This window comes from Cyprinus carpio, chromosome A7, assembly GCF_018340385.1.
Source record: "Cyprinus carpio isolate SPL01 chromosome A7, ASM1834038v1, whole genome shotgun sequence".
NCBI classification, from domain to species: Eukaryota; Metazoa; Chordata; class Actinopteri; order Cypriniformes; family Cyprinidae; genus Cyprinus; species Cyprinus carpio.
The window spans coordinates 16,474,790-16,490,505 of record NC_056578.1 but is presented as its reverse complement, the minus strand read 5'-3'; the positions used below and the strand labels follow the sequence as shown (position 1 = coordinate 16,490,505).

The 15,716-nt window shown below is 37.3% G+C and overlaps 1 protein-coding gene across 1 annotated transcript; it reads right to left on the bottom strand.

The window, feature by feature from the left end:
- Positions 1–5,281: 5,281 nt before the first annotated feature.
- Positions 5,282–15,238, bottom strand: LOC109061084 (coatomer subunit beta-like). Its single transcript, XM_042759973.1, has 22 exons — positions 15,089–15,238; positions 14,053–14,200; positions 13,359–13,588; positions 13,085–13,254; positions 12,891–13,005; positions 12,700–12,792; positions 11,403–11,540; positions 11,188–11,307; positions 10,993–11,100; positions 10,218–10,364; positions 9,145–9,290; positions 8,866–8,962; positions 8,149–8,309; positions 7,954–8,074; positions 7,645–7,872; positions 7,280–7,459; positions 6,804–6,948; positions 6,598–6,717; positions 6,349–6,494; positions 6,154–6,243; positions 5,917–6,072; positions 5,282–5,610 (listed from the first exon to the last, which is right to left on the bottom strand). The coding sequence occupies exons 2-22, from the start codon at positions 14,141–14,143 to the stop codon at positions 5,551–5,553; spliced, it is 2,862 nt and encodes a 953-aa protein (XP_042615907.1). The 5' UTR covers positions 14,144–14,200; positions 15,089–15,238; the 3' UTR covers positions 5,282–5,550.
- Between the last annotated feature and the right edge of the window lie 478 nt (positions 15,239–15,716).

Sequence of the window (15,716 nt, the reverse complement as noted above, 5' to 3'; positions counted from 1 at the left end):
ATCCCGTTTAAATATTTCCCTGTATTTCTCCCGTATTTTTGATCTTTCTATAAAAAAATTTATGTTTGCTACATTCGCTTCCGGTAAAACTATCGTAATTTAAATAGGCCAAACCTGCAGATCTATAATAGAGAACATATATATGTGTGTGTGTGTGTGTGTGTGTGTGTGTGTCATATATAGATCAATGGCCAAACCTCATTATTTGCAAAAAAAAAACAAGACAACAAATTCAAAGGTTGTCCAGTTGCCAGATCTTGTATGAAACTCATCTTTCTCACACGATCGACGCATACAAATTTCAACCCATTTATCCCCTCAACTTGGCAACCTACAGCCCAGTGATGCTGTTGATATGTGCGCAGGGAGTACCGCGGGAAAGAAACAATGATCACTGGTAGAAATGGGAGTAAAAGACTCAGGTGGTGCTCCAGTGGGAAAAAAAACCTATATATACATTTAATTGATTAAATATGAGCGCTGCAAGTTTCAAAGTCAAGCGCTACTTTGTTTACTGCGGTTACGGGGGAAACGGCGAAGAGCGGCACCTGCTGGCAGATAATGAATTTTCATTTTTCAATAAGCCCTTCTGCTCTTTAGACCAAAGCCAAAAACGATCCTATATTTACGCAGAAAACAACGCAGTTGTAAATGTGAACTGGTGAATCGACAAGAAGATAATGAATTATAAAACTCTAAAAATAGAGCCTACACTAAGATATATTTATGTTACTAAATGAATATAATTGTTTGATAACAATTGTTTAAATTAAAATAAAATAATATAATACAAATAAAAAAAATTACTTTTGACTCCATCATCGTGTGAGTGCTTTATTGATCTCAGTTACTAAATATCCAAAATTGTGTAGTAAAAGTTTAAGTATGCCACTGAGAAGCCCAAGCTGAAAGTAGCTGGTTTTAGTTGGTCTCCCAGCCTGACCAGCTAAAGAAGTGGCCAAAACCCCTCTAAAACCAGGCTGGACAACCAGCCAACTTAGGGTACACCAGTTTTTTATTTATTTTATTTTTTTGCAGGGATGTTGCCCCCCTCAGTGTCTATGGTGGTCCTGGGCTTCTTTCTTCTTTCCTGGTCATTCATCTTATGGTCATTCACTGTTGAATGTCAGACTGAAAAACCCAAAACCCCTCTAAAACGGGCCAAGGCTCGGAGACCAGTTAAGACCAGGAAACCATCTTAGGCTGGTTTGCTAAATTAAAATGTACACATTTGAATCCTCTCAATTAGTAGTTCTCAGCCAAGTCAATGGGGCTTAGCACAATTCCAATGGTCTGCAAGATGGCTTAAAATTATTTAAAATAAGACAAAATATGCTTTAAAATCAAGTCAATCTTTTTGGATCTGACAGCATACAAAATGTTATGGTGTGGCTAGAGGAGGAGTACAGTGAAAAGTGCCTGGTCCTCACAATGAAGATCAGTGGCAGTAAAGTTATGACATGTAAGTTGTTCTTTATCAGTGTTGTCAGGAATTCACACAAAACTGAGTGATGTAATACAAAAACTTGAAACAGATGATGCCACCCTCTCCTCATTCCCTGCATTGTTGGACATTTTTTCAACATGCCAATGTCTATATACGTTCTCCTGAGTACCTGTGGGGGATTCTGTAGAGACGAGATAAGCAACACTCCCCATTAAAGACTGCAGGGCTGCATTTCTCAAAAGCATCATGAGATAAGTTGATCGTAGAGACCATTGGTGGCAATGGATCTGTAGTAAGTTTATTCTGTATATTATTCATTGTAATGTTGAAAACGAATGATCTCACTGTATGTTTACTCTCTTTTAATGTGTAAGTTATTTGTTTCTTGATCACTTTTCTCTCCTAAATGAGTTGTCAAATATAATTTTTGATTGTGGGAAACTTATTAAAAGGATTTCATCTGTCTATGAAATCTGAAGTGGACAACCAACAACACAGCACCTGTGTATGTGATAAATATAACAATTAAGGCCTTTTCCACCCACTTGAATGTGCAGGGTTTATAATGGAGCTGTTTATTTCCACAGCTGCAGAAGAGTGACCCGGACACTTATACTCTTAACACAATGACCCTATCCTAATAAACCCTCTAATAAAGTCCTCTACATGTTATGACTTGGTAGCATGACCTCTGGAGGTCTTCACAAAAAGGGCCTGTGAATCAACAGAGCAAGAATTTTTACATGAGGAAGCATCAGCTGTGCAATGTAAATCCTGTAAATACTATACCACTGAACTCCAGAAATGCCATTGTTAAAGGATACTGTGGTTTGCATACACTTTTTTTTTCACACGCAATGGTTTGCATACTCTTTTTAGCAGTAGCTCATACACAAACCATCAGAAAGATGGTTTATTTTGAAAAAGATTATTTTGAGTAGCAGAATTATTCAATCCCCTTTGACTCCTCCTCTCGGCCCAGAGGAATTTGAGGAATTTCAGTTAACTTGTAGTCCAGAACTCCAAGATTCACATGGTCCCACTGCAGTCGCTGGGAGGAAAGCAACAACAAGAGTTCTTTCCACCTCCCACAGTCCTGGAAACAAAAAAGATAACGAGTGTACATGTTGCATAAAACATCTGAAAATTATTACTTTTCCAGCTCCTCTCAAGAGATGTCAGTCTTATCTACAGAATGAACCCTCTGAACACCCTTTATTCAGAGTACCAGAGATAATCAATTATACTGCTTTTATTAGGAGTCTAATAGCACATAACACATCTGGATGTTGTCTGTTTACCTCACCAGCTTTTGCCAGCCTTACCTCTCTTATTTGAAACAACAATATCCCATATACAACTGTTCAAATGCTTGGGGTTTTCTCTCTCTTATGTTCACCAAGGCTGCATTTACTTAATAAAAACAGTAAGTATTATGAAATATTATTACTATTTAAAAAATACATTTTCTATAGTTTGCTGTTTCAATAAATGTTAAATGTAATTTATGACTGTAATGGTAAATACTCCATATTTTCAGTGTTACAGGATTCTCCAGAAATCATTATAATATGCCGTTTTGGTGCTCAAGAAACATTTATTATTATTAATGATCAAGACGGTTGTGCGCCTTCATATTTTTGTTGAAATCGTGATTTTTTTCCAGGATTCTTTGATAAATAGAGCTCAAAAGAGCAGCATTTCTTTGAAACAGAAATCATGTCACATTGTATATCTGTATATATATATATCATGCGTTAAATTTAAACAGCAGTATACAGTACATTAAAGCAGTATCACACAACTAAGAGTGTGTTATGGCCATTTAGCAGTACGGCCTTCTCTTGCAAGTGTGATATTGCTTTTACAGTTTATAAAATATGATGCAAGATGAAAATCAATACAAAATAACACAAGTACTATAAATGAAAGGAACAAAAACCTCTTAATGCAAAAGTCTTAAGTCTCACAGCATGACTCACATTAACAGGAACAATTTCATTATTACTATACATGTATGATTAATAGTCACCATGTGTTTGTAATATCAAAACAGAAACTAGCTATGGCTTTGTCATTTTGTGATTCACCACTCATATGGTCACTGATGACAAATGAAGCTAAGCAATCACTGCAGCATTTTTCTTTTTTTAATTGAACAGAACACAAATTAACAGCAACAACTTGACATCGTAAACAGCATTTTCAAAGGGCAATAATATTATAAAAGATTAAAACAAATATACCTATTTGTAAGATTTGTCAGTGTACTGATCAGTTTCAATGCAATGCTCACAAGAGAATGTGTGACTAATGATACAAAAAGCATTTTAAATGAATAGCAAGTAAAATGGAAGGCTTGAGACTATCGTCTCTTCTGAATTAAATTAATTAAATTAAACAGGTTTGCAGTTTTGAAAGAACTTTAATCCTATTCTTAAAAATTACATTTAAAAATCCCCCTAGCAGAGCGTAGGGGTTTCTCTTCTGTTTTACAATCGAATATTAGTCTACCTTTTACTGATGTGATGAACATGTTTAAATGTGTGTCTCATGAGAACTAAAGGAGCTGACAAGTTACATTATAGATCAAAGTCTCTTTCTGAAATTGCATTCTTCGGAAAAAAAAGCTGTAATGATGTGTCAAGTGAAACCAGTCAAGCTCCAGCTTTGTGTCATTGCCAGATGGAGTCTTGAGTGCTTCACTTATGAGTTTTGTTCAGGAGGAATAGAAGAACAGTAATGTGTTCAGTTGTTGCATAATATTTGAAGCGAGGTCTTCATGACATGTTATGCGAAAACCTTATTAGGTTCAGTACGAGTTGATCTTCTCCAGTATTAGTCTTTGCTTAGAATGTTATTACCTCATTTCACTGGCCTTTATTTGATTACGTTTAATATATAACACTATTCAAGTTTGAGAAACTCATAAAACTCCATTTACATAATTTATAGTATGTAAAGTAATGTTCCTTGTTATAAATGCCAGACTTATATACAGTCAGAACTTTTCACACCCATCTCCAACACTCTACATGAAACTGGAAACTACTTACATCTAATGTATCATTTACGTCAAAAACTGCTTCCACTGCACTTCAACAGACTGGTGACTAGGTACAATGCATACACTGGGGTCAGTAAGATGTTTTTTTTTTTTTGTGAAAGTAATACTTTTACTCAGGAAGGATACATAAAATTGTTCAAAAGTTAGAATAAAGACATTTATAATGCCTATAATGACTATTCATCAGTCTTGAAAAAATACATAAGTTCCCGCAAAATATTAAGCAGCACAACTATTTTTAACATTGATGTTCATAATAAGAAATGTTTCTTGAGCACCAAATCAGCCTATTAGATTCTATGACATTGAAGACCGTAGTAATAGCTGCTGAAAATTCAGCTTTGCCATCACCGAAATAAATTACATTTTAAAATATATAAAAATAATACTTATTACATATTCTATATTATTGTTTTTACCACACTTTAAACCGTAGTGTATATTCACTTAAAAACGAATGCGCCTCCTTATATGGCCCAATCTATTCAGGGCGAAGGCACAATCTTGACACCTTTGTCCTTAATATTATTATACACTACGCAGACATGAATGTTATGACTGACCACAAGTCTTATGAGCCTAAGTCATCTAAGAGGCAGGAGACCATAACAAAATTCTAGAAAGTTTTTTCAAGAGAACACATCCTTTGTTATGTGTCGACCTTGGATAGAGGGCAGGACTGTTCTTGACTACTTACAATCGATCCAATTCATAAAAAAGAGCCGCTGTAACACCATTCGTTAACAAGAGAATACAAAGGCTTTGTATATGGTGTGCAATGTTTATTGAAACAAATGACTGATTAACAGGGTCAATCCCTTTTAGAGCAGTTAAGAAGAATCATGTTGGTAGAAAATGTCAAAATGATCCCCTTTATACATAGTTTGAGGGATTGAAGAGAGTAGATCTTGGCCACAGGGCACTGTATGTGTACGGTAGTCTGGAGAGACAAGCAATAGAGGAAAAAAGACAAGACATAGGAATAACCATAGCGCTTTTTAATTGAATCTCGCCCTTTGCCTCAATGGCCTGAAATTTATGAGACGGACTTCTTCTGTGAGAGGTTGATTTTGTCACCCAGACTCAAAGCCATACCCTATTAAAAAAAACACAAAAACAGTGGAATTATCAGTCATGCATTAACAAACAAGAACTGACAGAAAAAAACAAACAAAAAAAACAATTATGACTTTATAACTGACCATTAAAATATACAAATGACTATACATCAAAGGCAGTTGTGTAGTTTGATTTTCTGTCACTCATAGAACATTAATAGAACTGATAACAAGGAAAAGTTTCAAATTTAGTGTTACATCTCACAGCAAGCAAGCTAAACCCATTACTGAAATTCTCAATCATTATCCATATATCTGTAGACTCATACATAATCCAAATTCACCTGGCTTTTGGCTCGGATGCGAATATGGCCATTGACTGGAGCATCAGGTCCCATGTGGATTGGTTTTTCGATGCTGACGTTTGCAAGGGCATCCTCCCCAAATATAGAGCGGGCATATAGATTTGCTGCCATAAAGCCACAGATGCCGGACAGGGCCTGAGTGACAAAAGCAAAACATGAGATATGATTGTAATAATGTTAGACGCGTTAACTGGTCTCATCGAGTGAGTACTGTACCTTCTCTGGGGTCAAGCACTTCATGTTGGTAGAATTAAGAATGTGTTGCAGATATTCGGCTAGATCTGTGATGTTGGTGTTGACGGTAACCTGTGTGGAAACAAAACACAGAATGAATTCCAGACATTCCCTCTAACAGAATGGAGATTAACGTAGCCGTTACCCGCAAAGAAGTCACCAGTCCCCTAGACTTGCCTTATTTTCCCACTCAAATTCAGCCCACATCTGTCTGAACTCAGCATCCGTGCAGGAAGCCGGCTGAATGTAGTCCATGATATCAATGTGAATGTCGCTGAGGACTACGCAGTTCCTGTCACTGGCTGCCCCTGATACATCGTATACTGCAAAACATGCGTTTTTGTTTATTAAAGTGATTCCAGGACCTTTCTCAACAACAAAAACAGTACAGGTATAAATAAGGACAGCTAGACATAGTCCACAAACCTATGTTTCCAAATATGATGCCATTCTCTGTGGAGGCCACCTTCACATTGGCTTTGATGTTGGCAAAGTCGTGAGGAGCCAATGTAAGAGGAGATGGTTTCTCAACCAGTTTAAGATCACCTGGAGATTGAAGAACATTTTTAGTAAAACATGCACCAAAACATACAATAAAGTCATTTCTTATGAATCTGAGGACCAACATGTACCAAGTGTTGCCAGCTCCAGGGTACAGTTCTGTAGGGTGTCGCTAGTCTGATTAACAACCAGGACGTCCAGGACGATGTCATACTGATTTACATGGACATAGGCTTCTGCGTACACTGGATCTGAGAAACCAGTCAATTGGGTGACCTGGAAGAAAACATGAGATGGCTCAGTCTAGGACAATGGTTTTCATCCAGGGGGGCTCAAGAGGATAAAACAAGCTAAAAAGAATAAGAATAAATTAATTCAATTAGAAGAGCTATGGTAATATTATATTGTGAGAACATTTTGACTCCTGCTTGATGTGACACTTCAGTGTTAGAATCTGATCTGCTGAACCAACATGCCCTCTGGTGGTAAAAGATGACAAACTAGAAACAACCTTTCCAATTATGTTTAAGCCTTGCTTAACTAGTCATCATCATAAAAATATGTCTTGTACAGATTCAAACAGATCCATATAAAATCTTCCAAAGACCTTATTAAGTTTAGAGGCCAGAGGGTCTGCAGCTTCTTTCCTCTGAGTATTGCCCATAGCAGCCAGCAGACTGAGCTGAAACTGATCCTCTTTGGATGTGATCTCATTCTTAGCGGTCAGCTGCATGAAGGAGATCGGATCATCCGCCTGAACTGTTACATTGCGCTTCTCAGACTCTTTCTGAGAGAGAGAAAAAAACACAGCAATTAAATATAATGGTCGCAAATGACCGAGCAATTTTCATCTTGTAATCTATAAGAAATTATCTGATAATATGTTCGTCTATATGTTTACACAGATTTAACAATAATACAAACAGTAACAATCAGTAACTACCGGGAAGCAATGAGGGGAAACATGCTTACCTTCTGAGACAGTTTCTCCTCCTCCAGTCTGACAGCGAGCATATGGGACAGAGATCTGCGGCATTCCTTGTTAAAGATGTCATTCATGAGGGGCGAGCACTCAGACAAGACCTTGAGGCACAGTGAGATCCGGTCCACGTCATCATCGGTGATTTGCTTCTTGGGTAGAGACGACTTGCCCAGATGGAGCACAGTGGCCATGATCAGCATAGCCTCCGCCACGAATGACTAAGAGCAGCACAATCAGACACATGAATAATTATAGTTTAGTCACTGTTCATGGAATGAGCTGTGTTGTAATGAACTTACATTTTGCCTTTTTTTGTCTTCCGCAAGGGCAACATAGCGCAAGGCCACTTTGGTGAGGGTGGTGGCCAAAGAGGCAGCAACGTAAAAGTCTCCATCCATCAGGAAACCCCTCAGAGGAGGCCTACAGAACAAAGGGATATTTTAGAGAATACGGAGGAAAATCTCCATAATGTATCAATAAGGGGAGAGAATGACCTGTCCTCCTCTTTTTTGGATGGTCTGGAGGTGCTCAGGGCACTCTGAGTGACGTAAGTGCCCATTTCTGTCACCAACTTAGGAGCTGGAGCTGCAGTCACCTCCTCCTCAGGTTTCACGTCTCCAGACTCCTTTTTCAACTCGTTTTCCACAATTGGGATCTGAATAAAAAGAAAGATCATAATTTAAAACAGATATTTGAGGGCACTATAAGGGATCACAATTTCTGTATAATTAAGAACACCTTAGTTATATTATATGTATATTGTACATTACTGTGAGTTTTTTTTTCTGTAAACCTGCATATTTTTATATATTACTATTACCATTAATATATAATAAGTAATAGAAATAATGGTATATTCAGGGTCCCCACATTTTAATGCGTCTATGACTTTTAATGCCTTTCATTTTTTTTTTTTTTGAGTTAATTTTTTTTATTTTTACAGCGATTACACTCAAAATAATAGTTCCTAGCCAAATAAAGTTGGTTTTAGTTTTATAATGACCATAGATACTGTCCAACTGTCCAAGATATTTTAAGACATTATCAATTTTCAAGAATTTTCCAAGCCTTTGACTCAATATCATTCAACTTAATATGTTTACTAATTACACTCTCAAGGAATGTTGGTGTTAATTTGGTGGCTGTTCCAGACAAGTGTTAATGATGAGCCCTGGATGTAACAAAGCAATATGAACTGATGCACTACAGACCTCTCCCAAAGATCTGCGGACTTCTGTCATGACACTCTGGATGTCCTCTTTAGTGCTGCAATATTCACCCAAAATCCACAGGGCTCCTCTGTAAATCCTGCAACAGAAAACTTGTTTTAAAATCACCGCAATGCATCACGCTCCCTTTTAAAACCCTAAACATGTCTAAGTACTATTAAGCAGTTTAGAATAATAGACCAATTAATTTTTCATATACAGATGACTTATGTAACTGGTTTTATCAAACTTCTAAGGAAGCAGTTAAGCAGCATTTCTTACTTGACCGTCTTGACAGCGTGAAACACCTCTAGCATCTTCTCAATGATGAGAGGTCTAAGGTTGTCAAACCTCTGAATTGCCTCACGCACAAACTCCAGCACATCGGCTGCGGCTGCCTCGTTAGTGTCACTCAGGAACTCCATCAGCTGTGGATACATACAAAACACAAATAGTTCATTTTAGAGTAAAGATGTGAATGGTAAGTTTATCAACCATCAGAAGATCTCAAAGGACTTGATGTATTAACAATAAGGATGTCCCGATCAGGTTTTTTGTGCCCCTGATCCAAGTCATTGAATATTGAGTCATTAACCAACTAGAGTCCCATTCCAATACTTGTATATTCCTAGTGTTTGATGCACAATTCAAGTACATTATAGTTATTTAAATCAATACAATGGATTCAGAGTTGTGCAGAGATTAAAATTAATGTGTTTGTATACATATATAAGATACACTCTTTCTATGTATATATTTGCACATACTGTATAAAGACATTGGTAGAATATGGGACTATTGATGTAAACTTCTTGTAATTTACATATACAATAAGCAGAATAATTGAAACATAAAGGTAAAAAGTGGAGATATGGTTAGAAAGTATGAAGCTTGCGGTGTCAATGCTAGTCTGTCAGTCAAATCTGAAGCAAGACGCAACTCATCACAATGCTTTATGGCAATGACTGATAAAAGTAAACGATAAATGAATGAGTGATCTTTATAAAAGCGTGCATCAAATACACTGAGCACAGAAGCTCAAACGTGTGCTGAAATTTCTTGGCAAATCTACCGGAAGGCGAATACTGCCATCTACTGCATGTCACCGGGATGACAGCTGACATAAAATAAAGATCAGACTTAGAGCTTATACCTATCAGTTAAAAGAATGCTTGATCAGCTCCTATCCCAACCATTGGGACATCAGCTTGGGACATCCCTAAATAACAATGAATGTTAAAAGGTCCAATGACCTAGTGAAGTGTGAAACTTAAATTTTGTTGCTAGTAATGTATATTTTAAAATAACTGAAATGCATAAAAAGAGTGTTTAGAGTATTCACTCAACAGACGTACCACAGGGATGACATTGGCCGCCATGTCAGGGAAGCGCACGCTACAGGAGTGGAGGGTGCGAACGAGCAGCTGCCTGTACTTGTCTGTGTCCTCATGCTCAGTCACATTGTTGGTTTTGATGACTTCTTTCTTTAGCACTATAACCAGCTGCAGAAAAAAAAAAGTTATTCAGAAAAATATTCAGGCCCTCTGGTTGATTGGGAAAGTTAATTTAACAATAAATAGTAGTGATTTACCATTGCATGAAAGACTTAAAGTAAATGGGGATCCAGGATGTCAAGCTTTAATATCATATAAAGAAAACACTAACAAAGTGATAGAATATGGCACATAAATCAGTGATCACATTAGATTTTGAAAATGCAAAGTTTCTTCAGACACTGAACGAGATATGACATCATGCTCTGTGGCACCTTTTTTTCCAAACTTAAATATAACAAATAAAAGTTTCCTGAGCTTCGGAATGTAGCGGAATGTGAAACTTCTGTGTATGAGCTTGCGTTTCCAGTTTTTCCATATTTGTATGCATATGAATGGAAGTCAACGGAACAAAAAGTGCAGTGTGACCACCCCTTAAGTCATATAGACCACTTCTATAGTGCTTTTATGGTGCTTTTTGGCAGTGTACAGTCCCTGTTAATTGAATTACATGGAAAAGATCATTTTTCAACAGTTTTCCTTTTGTGTTCCCCTTAAACACAAATCATACAGGTTTGGAACGACATGAATAAATGATGACAATGTTCATTTTTGGGTGGCAGGTTTTGACACGCACCTCCTCCACATTGCGGGATGACACCAGGTCCAGGGCCAGCTGTAGGGTCTTCTTGCGGACCTCAAGATCAGGAGTGGTCAAAACCCTCAGAATATCCATCACAAGGTCCTAAAAACAAAACACAATGCCAGGCTTACTGTTAGGTTTGATTTATGGAACCAACATCCCCAAATGAAGTGCTGAACTCAAGTGTACCTGCAGCACACGCTCATGTGTGGGGTGTTCCTTCAGCTCGATCAGTCTGTCCAGAACAATGAGCTTGACGTTGTTGTCACTCTCTTTAATGATCAGATCAATGTAGCACTGAGCAGCAGCCTGAAACACAAAGAACATGCAAACAAAGTCATTCCGTTTATTTACCAGCATGCAGAAAAATGATATGGGAACAATTGTGGTGCTAGATGCTGTACCTTGATGGCGGTGGGGGCACTGGACAGAGTCACCAGAGTTCCAGCTGCTTCATATTTTACAGCAGGACTGGACGACTGCAGCAGGTTGTAGATGCAACGGATGAAACGAGCTCTCTCCGAGGGGTTGGCATGACAGACCTAAACAAATAGAAGGATATAAAATAGACACAGTGAGAATGTGTTCAAGACCATCTGCCAGTATGCAGTGTGCATAAAGCTGAAGAGCTTAGAATTTGATTGAACCAGAAGGATAACTGTGCTGTTGATGAAAGCATTTCATTAAGGGAATAGTACATCCAAAAAAGAAACTGACGATTTGACATTGGCTACAAGATGAACAATACAGCATAAAACTTGAAAAATGATTTATGTTCAAAATGTCAGTGTAAAGGCATGGGTAGAGTTCATTTTCTGTATAAGCCCAAAGCATTCATTGGGCATAAGCCTCGTCAATGGCATGTAAGCCTTTTCTCACCATTAGACACATCGAAAATAAAAGGGAAAAAAAAAAATGTATGTCAAATACTTACTTTGCAAATACATAGATTTGTTCTAAAACTTAAATACTCCACCCCAAAATGAAAATTTTGTCATTAATCACTTACCCCCATGTCATTCCAAACCCGTAAAAGTTTTGTTCGTCTTTGGAACACAATTTAAGATATTTTGGATGAAAACCGGGAGGCCTGTGACTGTCCCATAGACTGCTAAGTAAATAACAGTCTCAAGGTTCATAAAAGGTATGAAAGTCATCGTCAGAATACTCCATCTGCCATCAGACGTGCAATCTGGGTTATATGAAGCGATAAGAACACTTTTTGTAAGCGAAGAAAACTAAAATAACGACTTATTCAACAATTCCTTTGTCAACAGTCTTCTCTGTGTCTCTCCATGATGGCAGATGGAGTATTCTGACAATGCCTTTCATACCTTTTATGGACCTTGAGACTGCTATTTACTTGGCAGTCTATGGGACAGTCACAGGCCTCCCGGTTTTCATCCAAAATACCTTAAATTGGGTTCCGAAGACAAACAGAGCTTTTACGGGTTTAGAACAACATGGGGGTAAGTGATTAATGACACAATTTTCATTTTGGGGTGGAGTATCCCTTTAAGAATTGTGTTACTTAGCTTTGTGTGACTGTAAGCTGTGGCAGTTAAAGTTGGCTACTGTTATGTGTTGTTTGTACCCATATTTAGTGAGCGGTCAGTATTATTTAATTGTTTTATACTTAAATTGCAATTCTGCCCCGAGGGTTAAACAAGAATGACTTTAAGATGTGACTAGACACCTCACCTTATAAATCAGTTCCACAATGACGAGCTGTAGAATGTCTCCAAAAGTATGCACCTGATCAATACAGGTGCTAAGGTAGTCCAAAGCTCGATCCTGCAATAATGTATTAGAAGAACAGGTACATAGTTTCAAGAGATTCCCATTCTTGCACTTAAAAACATCATTTTTAAAACTATAATAAGACTGTGTACCTGATCTGCATGAATCAGCATCATAAAAGCATTTCTCTTGCAGCTTGCGTCTTTCTCATTTACAAGAAAATCATGAATCAACTCAGGAGCGTCTGGGATCAGGTGCTCAAAGTTCCTAAAAACAAATAAAGAAAAAAGTTAAATGTCTTTGATGTTTGTTTCTTGCCCCCGCACCCAAAGATCCATCAACACACCTGTAGATAGTGTAGATGGCCAGGACTGCATTGCGGCGTACATAGCTGTGACGATGCTCCAGACAGGCGCGGATTGCTGGCATGAGGGGCTCCAGCAGCTCAGATTCCTTCAGCTTGCACAGGAAGCGCAGGGTGGAGCCCCGGATGAACTCGTTGGGATGCTGGAGATCCTACAGATGCATAACACAGAAGGCATATTTGAAAGAAAAAAAATGCACGCAAAATAACTCCTCAAAATAAGCAATACACATTAAGTTCTGTATTTCATGCCTACCTTCCTGTAGGCATCACAGACCAAAATCATCTCCTGAAGAAGTTTGCCATCAGGAGTAGTTTTGGGAACAATCTCCCAAAAAACTAGTAATAGTTTTTTAATTGTGTGGTCCTGAAGAGGCAGCACAAACCGAATAATGGTCATTAACAGGCCTGGAAGTTTCTCTCCATTCAGGATCATGATGATGACCTTTTTCAAAGCCTCTGTCTTGGCTTTGATTTCCCCCTTTTCTGTTTTGACAAAAATAAAGGAGGAAACGGTTACAAACAATTACTACCTTTCAAATGTTTAGGGTCAGTAAAATATTTTGTAAAGAAATCAGTACTTTTATTCAGTAAGGACCCATTAAATTGATCAGAAGTGACAGCAAAGGCTTTAACATTGTTATATAATATTTTTAATTAAAATAAATGCTGTTCTTTTAAACTTTTATTTCGAAAAATTTAAGTTTTAAAAAAGCAGCACAAGTGTTTTTAACTGTGTTAAAAAACTAAATTATAAACTTTTTTGAGTACCAAATCAGCATATTAGAATGATTTCTGAAGGATCATATGACTCTGAAGACTGGAATAATGGCTCCTGACAATTCAGCTTTGCCATCAAAAGAACAAATTACATTTTAAAAAACATTTTTGACTTCTTTCAATTTAATAAATGTAATTTCATTTAATAAATTACTACACATGAATATTACCTAAATCAGCTTTCAGGCTGACTTCTGATGGTGGTTCAGAGTCATTGGTGACATTGATGAGAGTGTAACACACATTCTCCGCAGCTGTCATGATGTCAGCTCTTTTTCTCTTCACGAGACTCCAGTCAGAGAGTGCCTACGAGGTTTCCTGAAACACAGGTTACAACACATCACTAAAAGGTCAAATGAATAGTCAATTATAGGACAATGTGACAAATCTATTGGTAAGATGTATATTGTTTGGTAGTTTTACGTTATGTTAGAGCACTGGTTTAAACGAAATGCTATATAAATTAACATTATTTTAGTAGTAGTAATTGTAACTCTCAATTGCATGTCACAGCAGGTCATTCTTTGCCAACTTGGTGCTGCCCTGCACCATGCAGAATAAAAAGTGTACAAAATGTCAGTGATATTACTCAAAGTGCTGCTCATTTTTATATGTAAAGCTTTTTGTTATCAGCAAAAAATACAGAGTGCACCTTTAAACGATTCCCATATCCGAGCACCTTGTATTTACTTGCCATTTCAAAGTACTTCAGAGAACACTATGGTACTTCCACTGTATATATGCGACGACATGAAGCAGAGCCAAACTATAAATGCAACTAACGTCGTCCGTGATTTTAGGTTGTACTCTGTTAAGAAGAATATTTTTTTTATATGAAGATCCCGTAAGAAATCTCACGGTCTGCGGCCGCACAGGACTCATTGAATTAGCAGCTAGTTTGCCAGCCGTGGCAGAAGACTAACTTGTACCATGTTGTGCAGTAAATATAAAATCGAAACGTATTAATATCAGCACTGCTGTTTAATAACACATCCTGATAACACAGTTAATACTATACAGTTAAATTACCGACTGCGCGATCAGTCGACATCACTGCTACAGTAGCAGCTAACTTAGCACGATAACTTAACTGTCTGCGATAAAACCGAGCACAGACAACCAGTGCTTCCGTACTCGAAGCAGCTCAAAATAACAAAAAAATGTCTTTTATTAATGCGCTCTCTTGTAAAGTTGCTAATTTATTACCTTTTAAACAGGTCTTATGCCTCTCTCTTCTTCTGTATGCACATCCGTGTCTGGAGCGATTCTTTCGAATGACGTGGAACCTGTCTGACCTGGCCACATCAATACTACAGCGAGCCAGACGGTCCAAACCACGCGGAGCGTTACGAAAACGCGAAAGTTTGTTGCAGAGTACAGTATGTTCGTGACTGGAGCTGTGTATGTGTTTGTGATTATGTTCTACTTGTTTATACTGGAATATTATGCTTAATTATCCATTTGTTGGTCAAGATGTATAAGGAAAAATTAAAACCGAATGTCTGAAGCGAGAAGGTTAAACAACACACAAACGATTCGAATTTATTACTGTGAAACGGGGTTTTTATAGTTAACTAAACCTAAAACCATTACAAATGAATAAATAAATACCTAAATAGATTTTATTTCAGCTAGTTGTAAAAGCAAAATAGAAAATATATATATAAAAAAAAATAGAATAATATTGGACTATTAGCCTAATTGTAATTAACAATCACATATAATATTTTTTGAGAAAATGGATATAAATATTGAACGATAACATTTTAAGCGTATATTAGGCCCATTAAAGGATGATTTCTTGTATAGGCCCTGCTGTTGTTCTGATGCACAT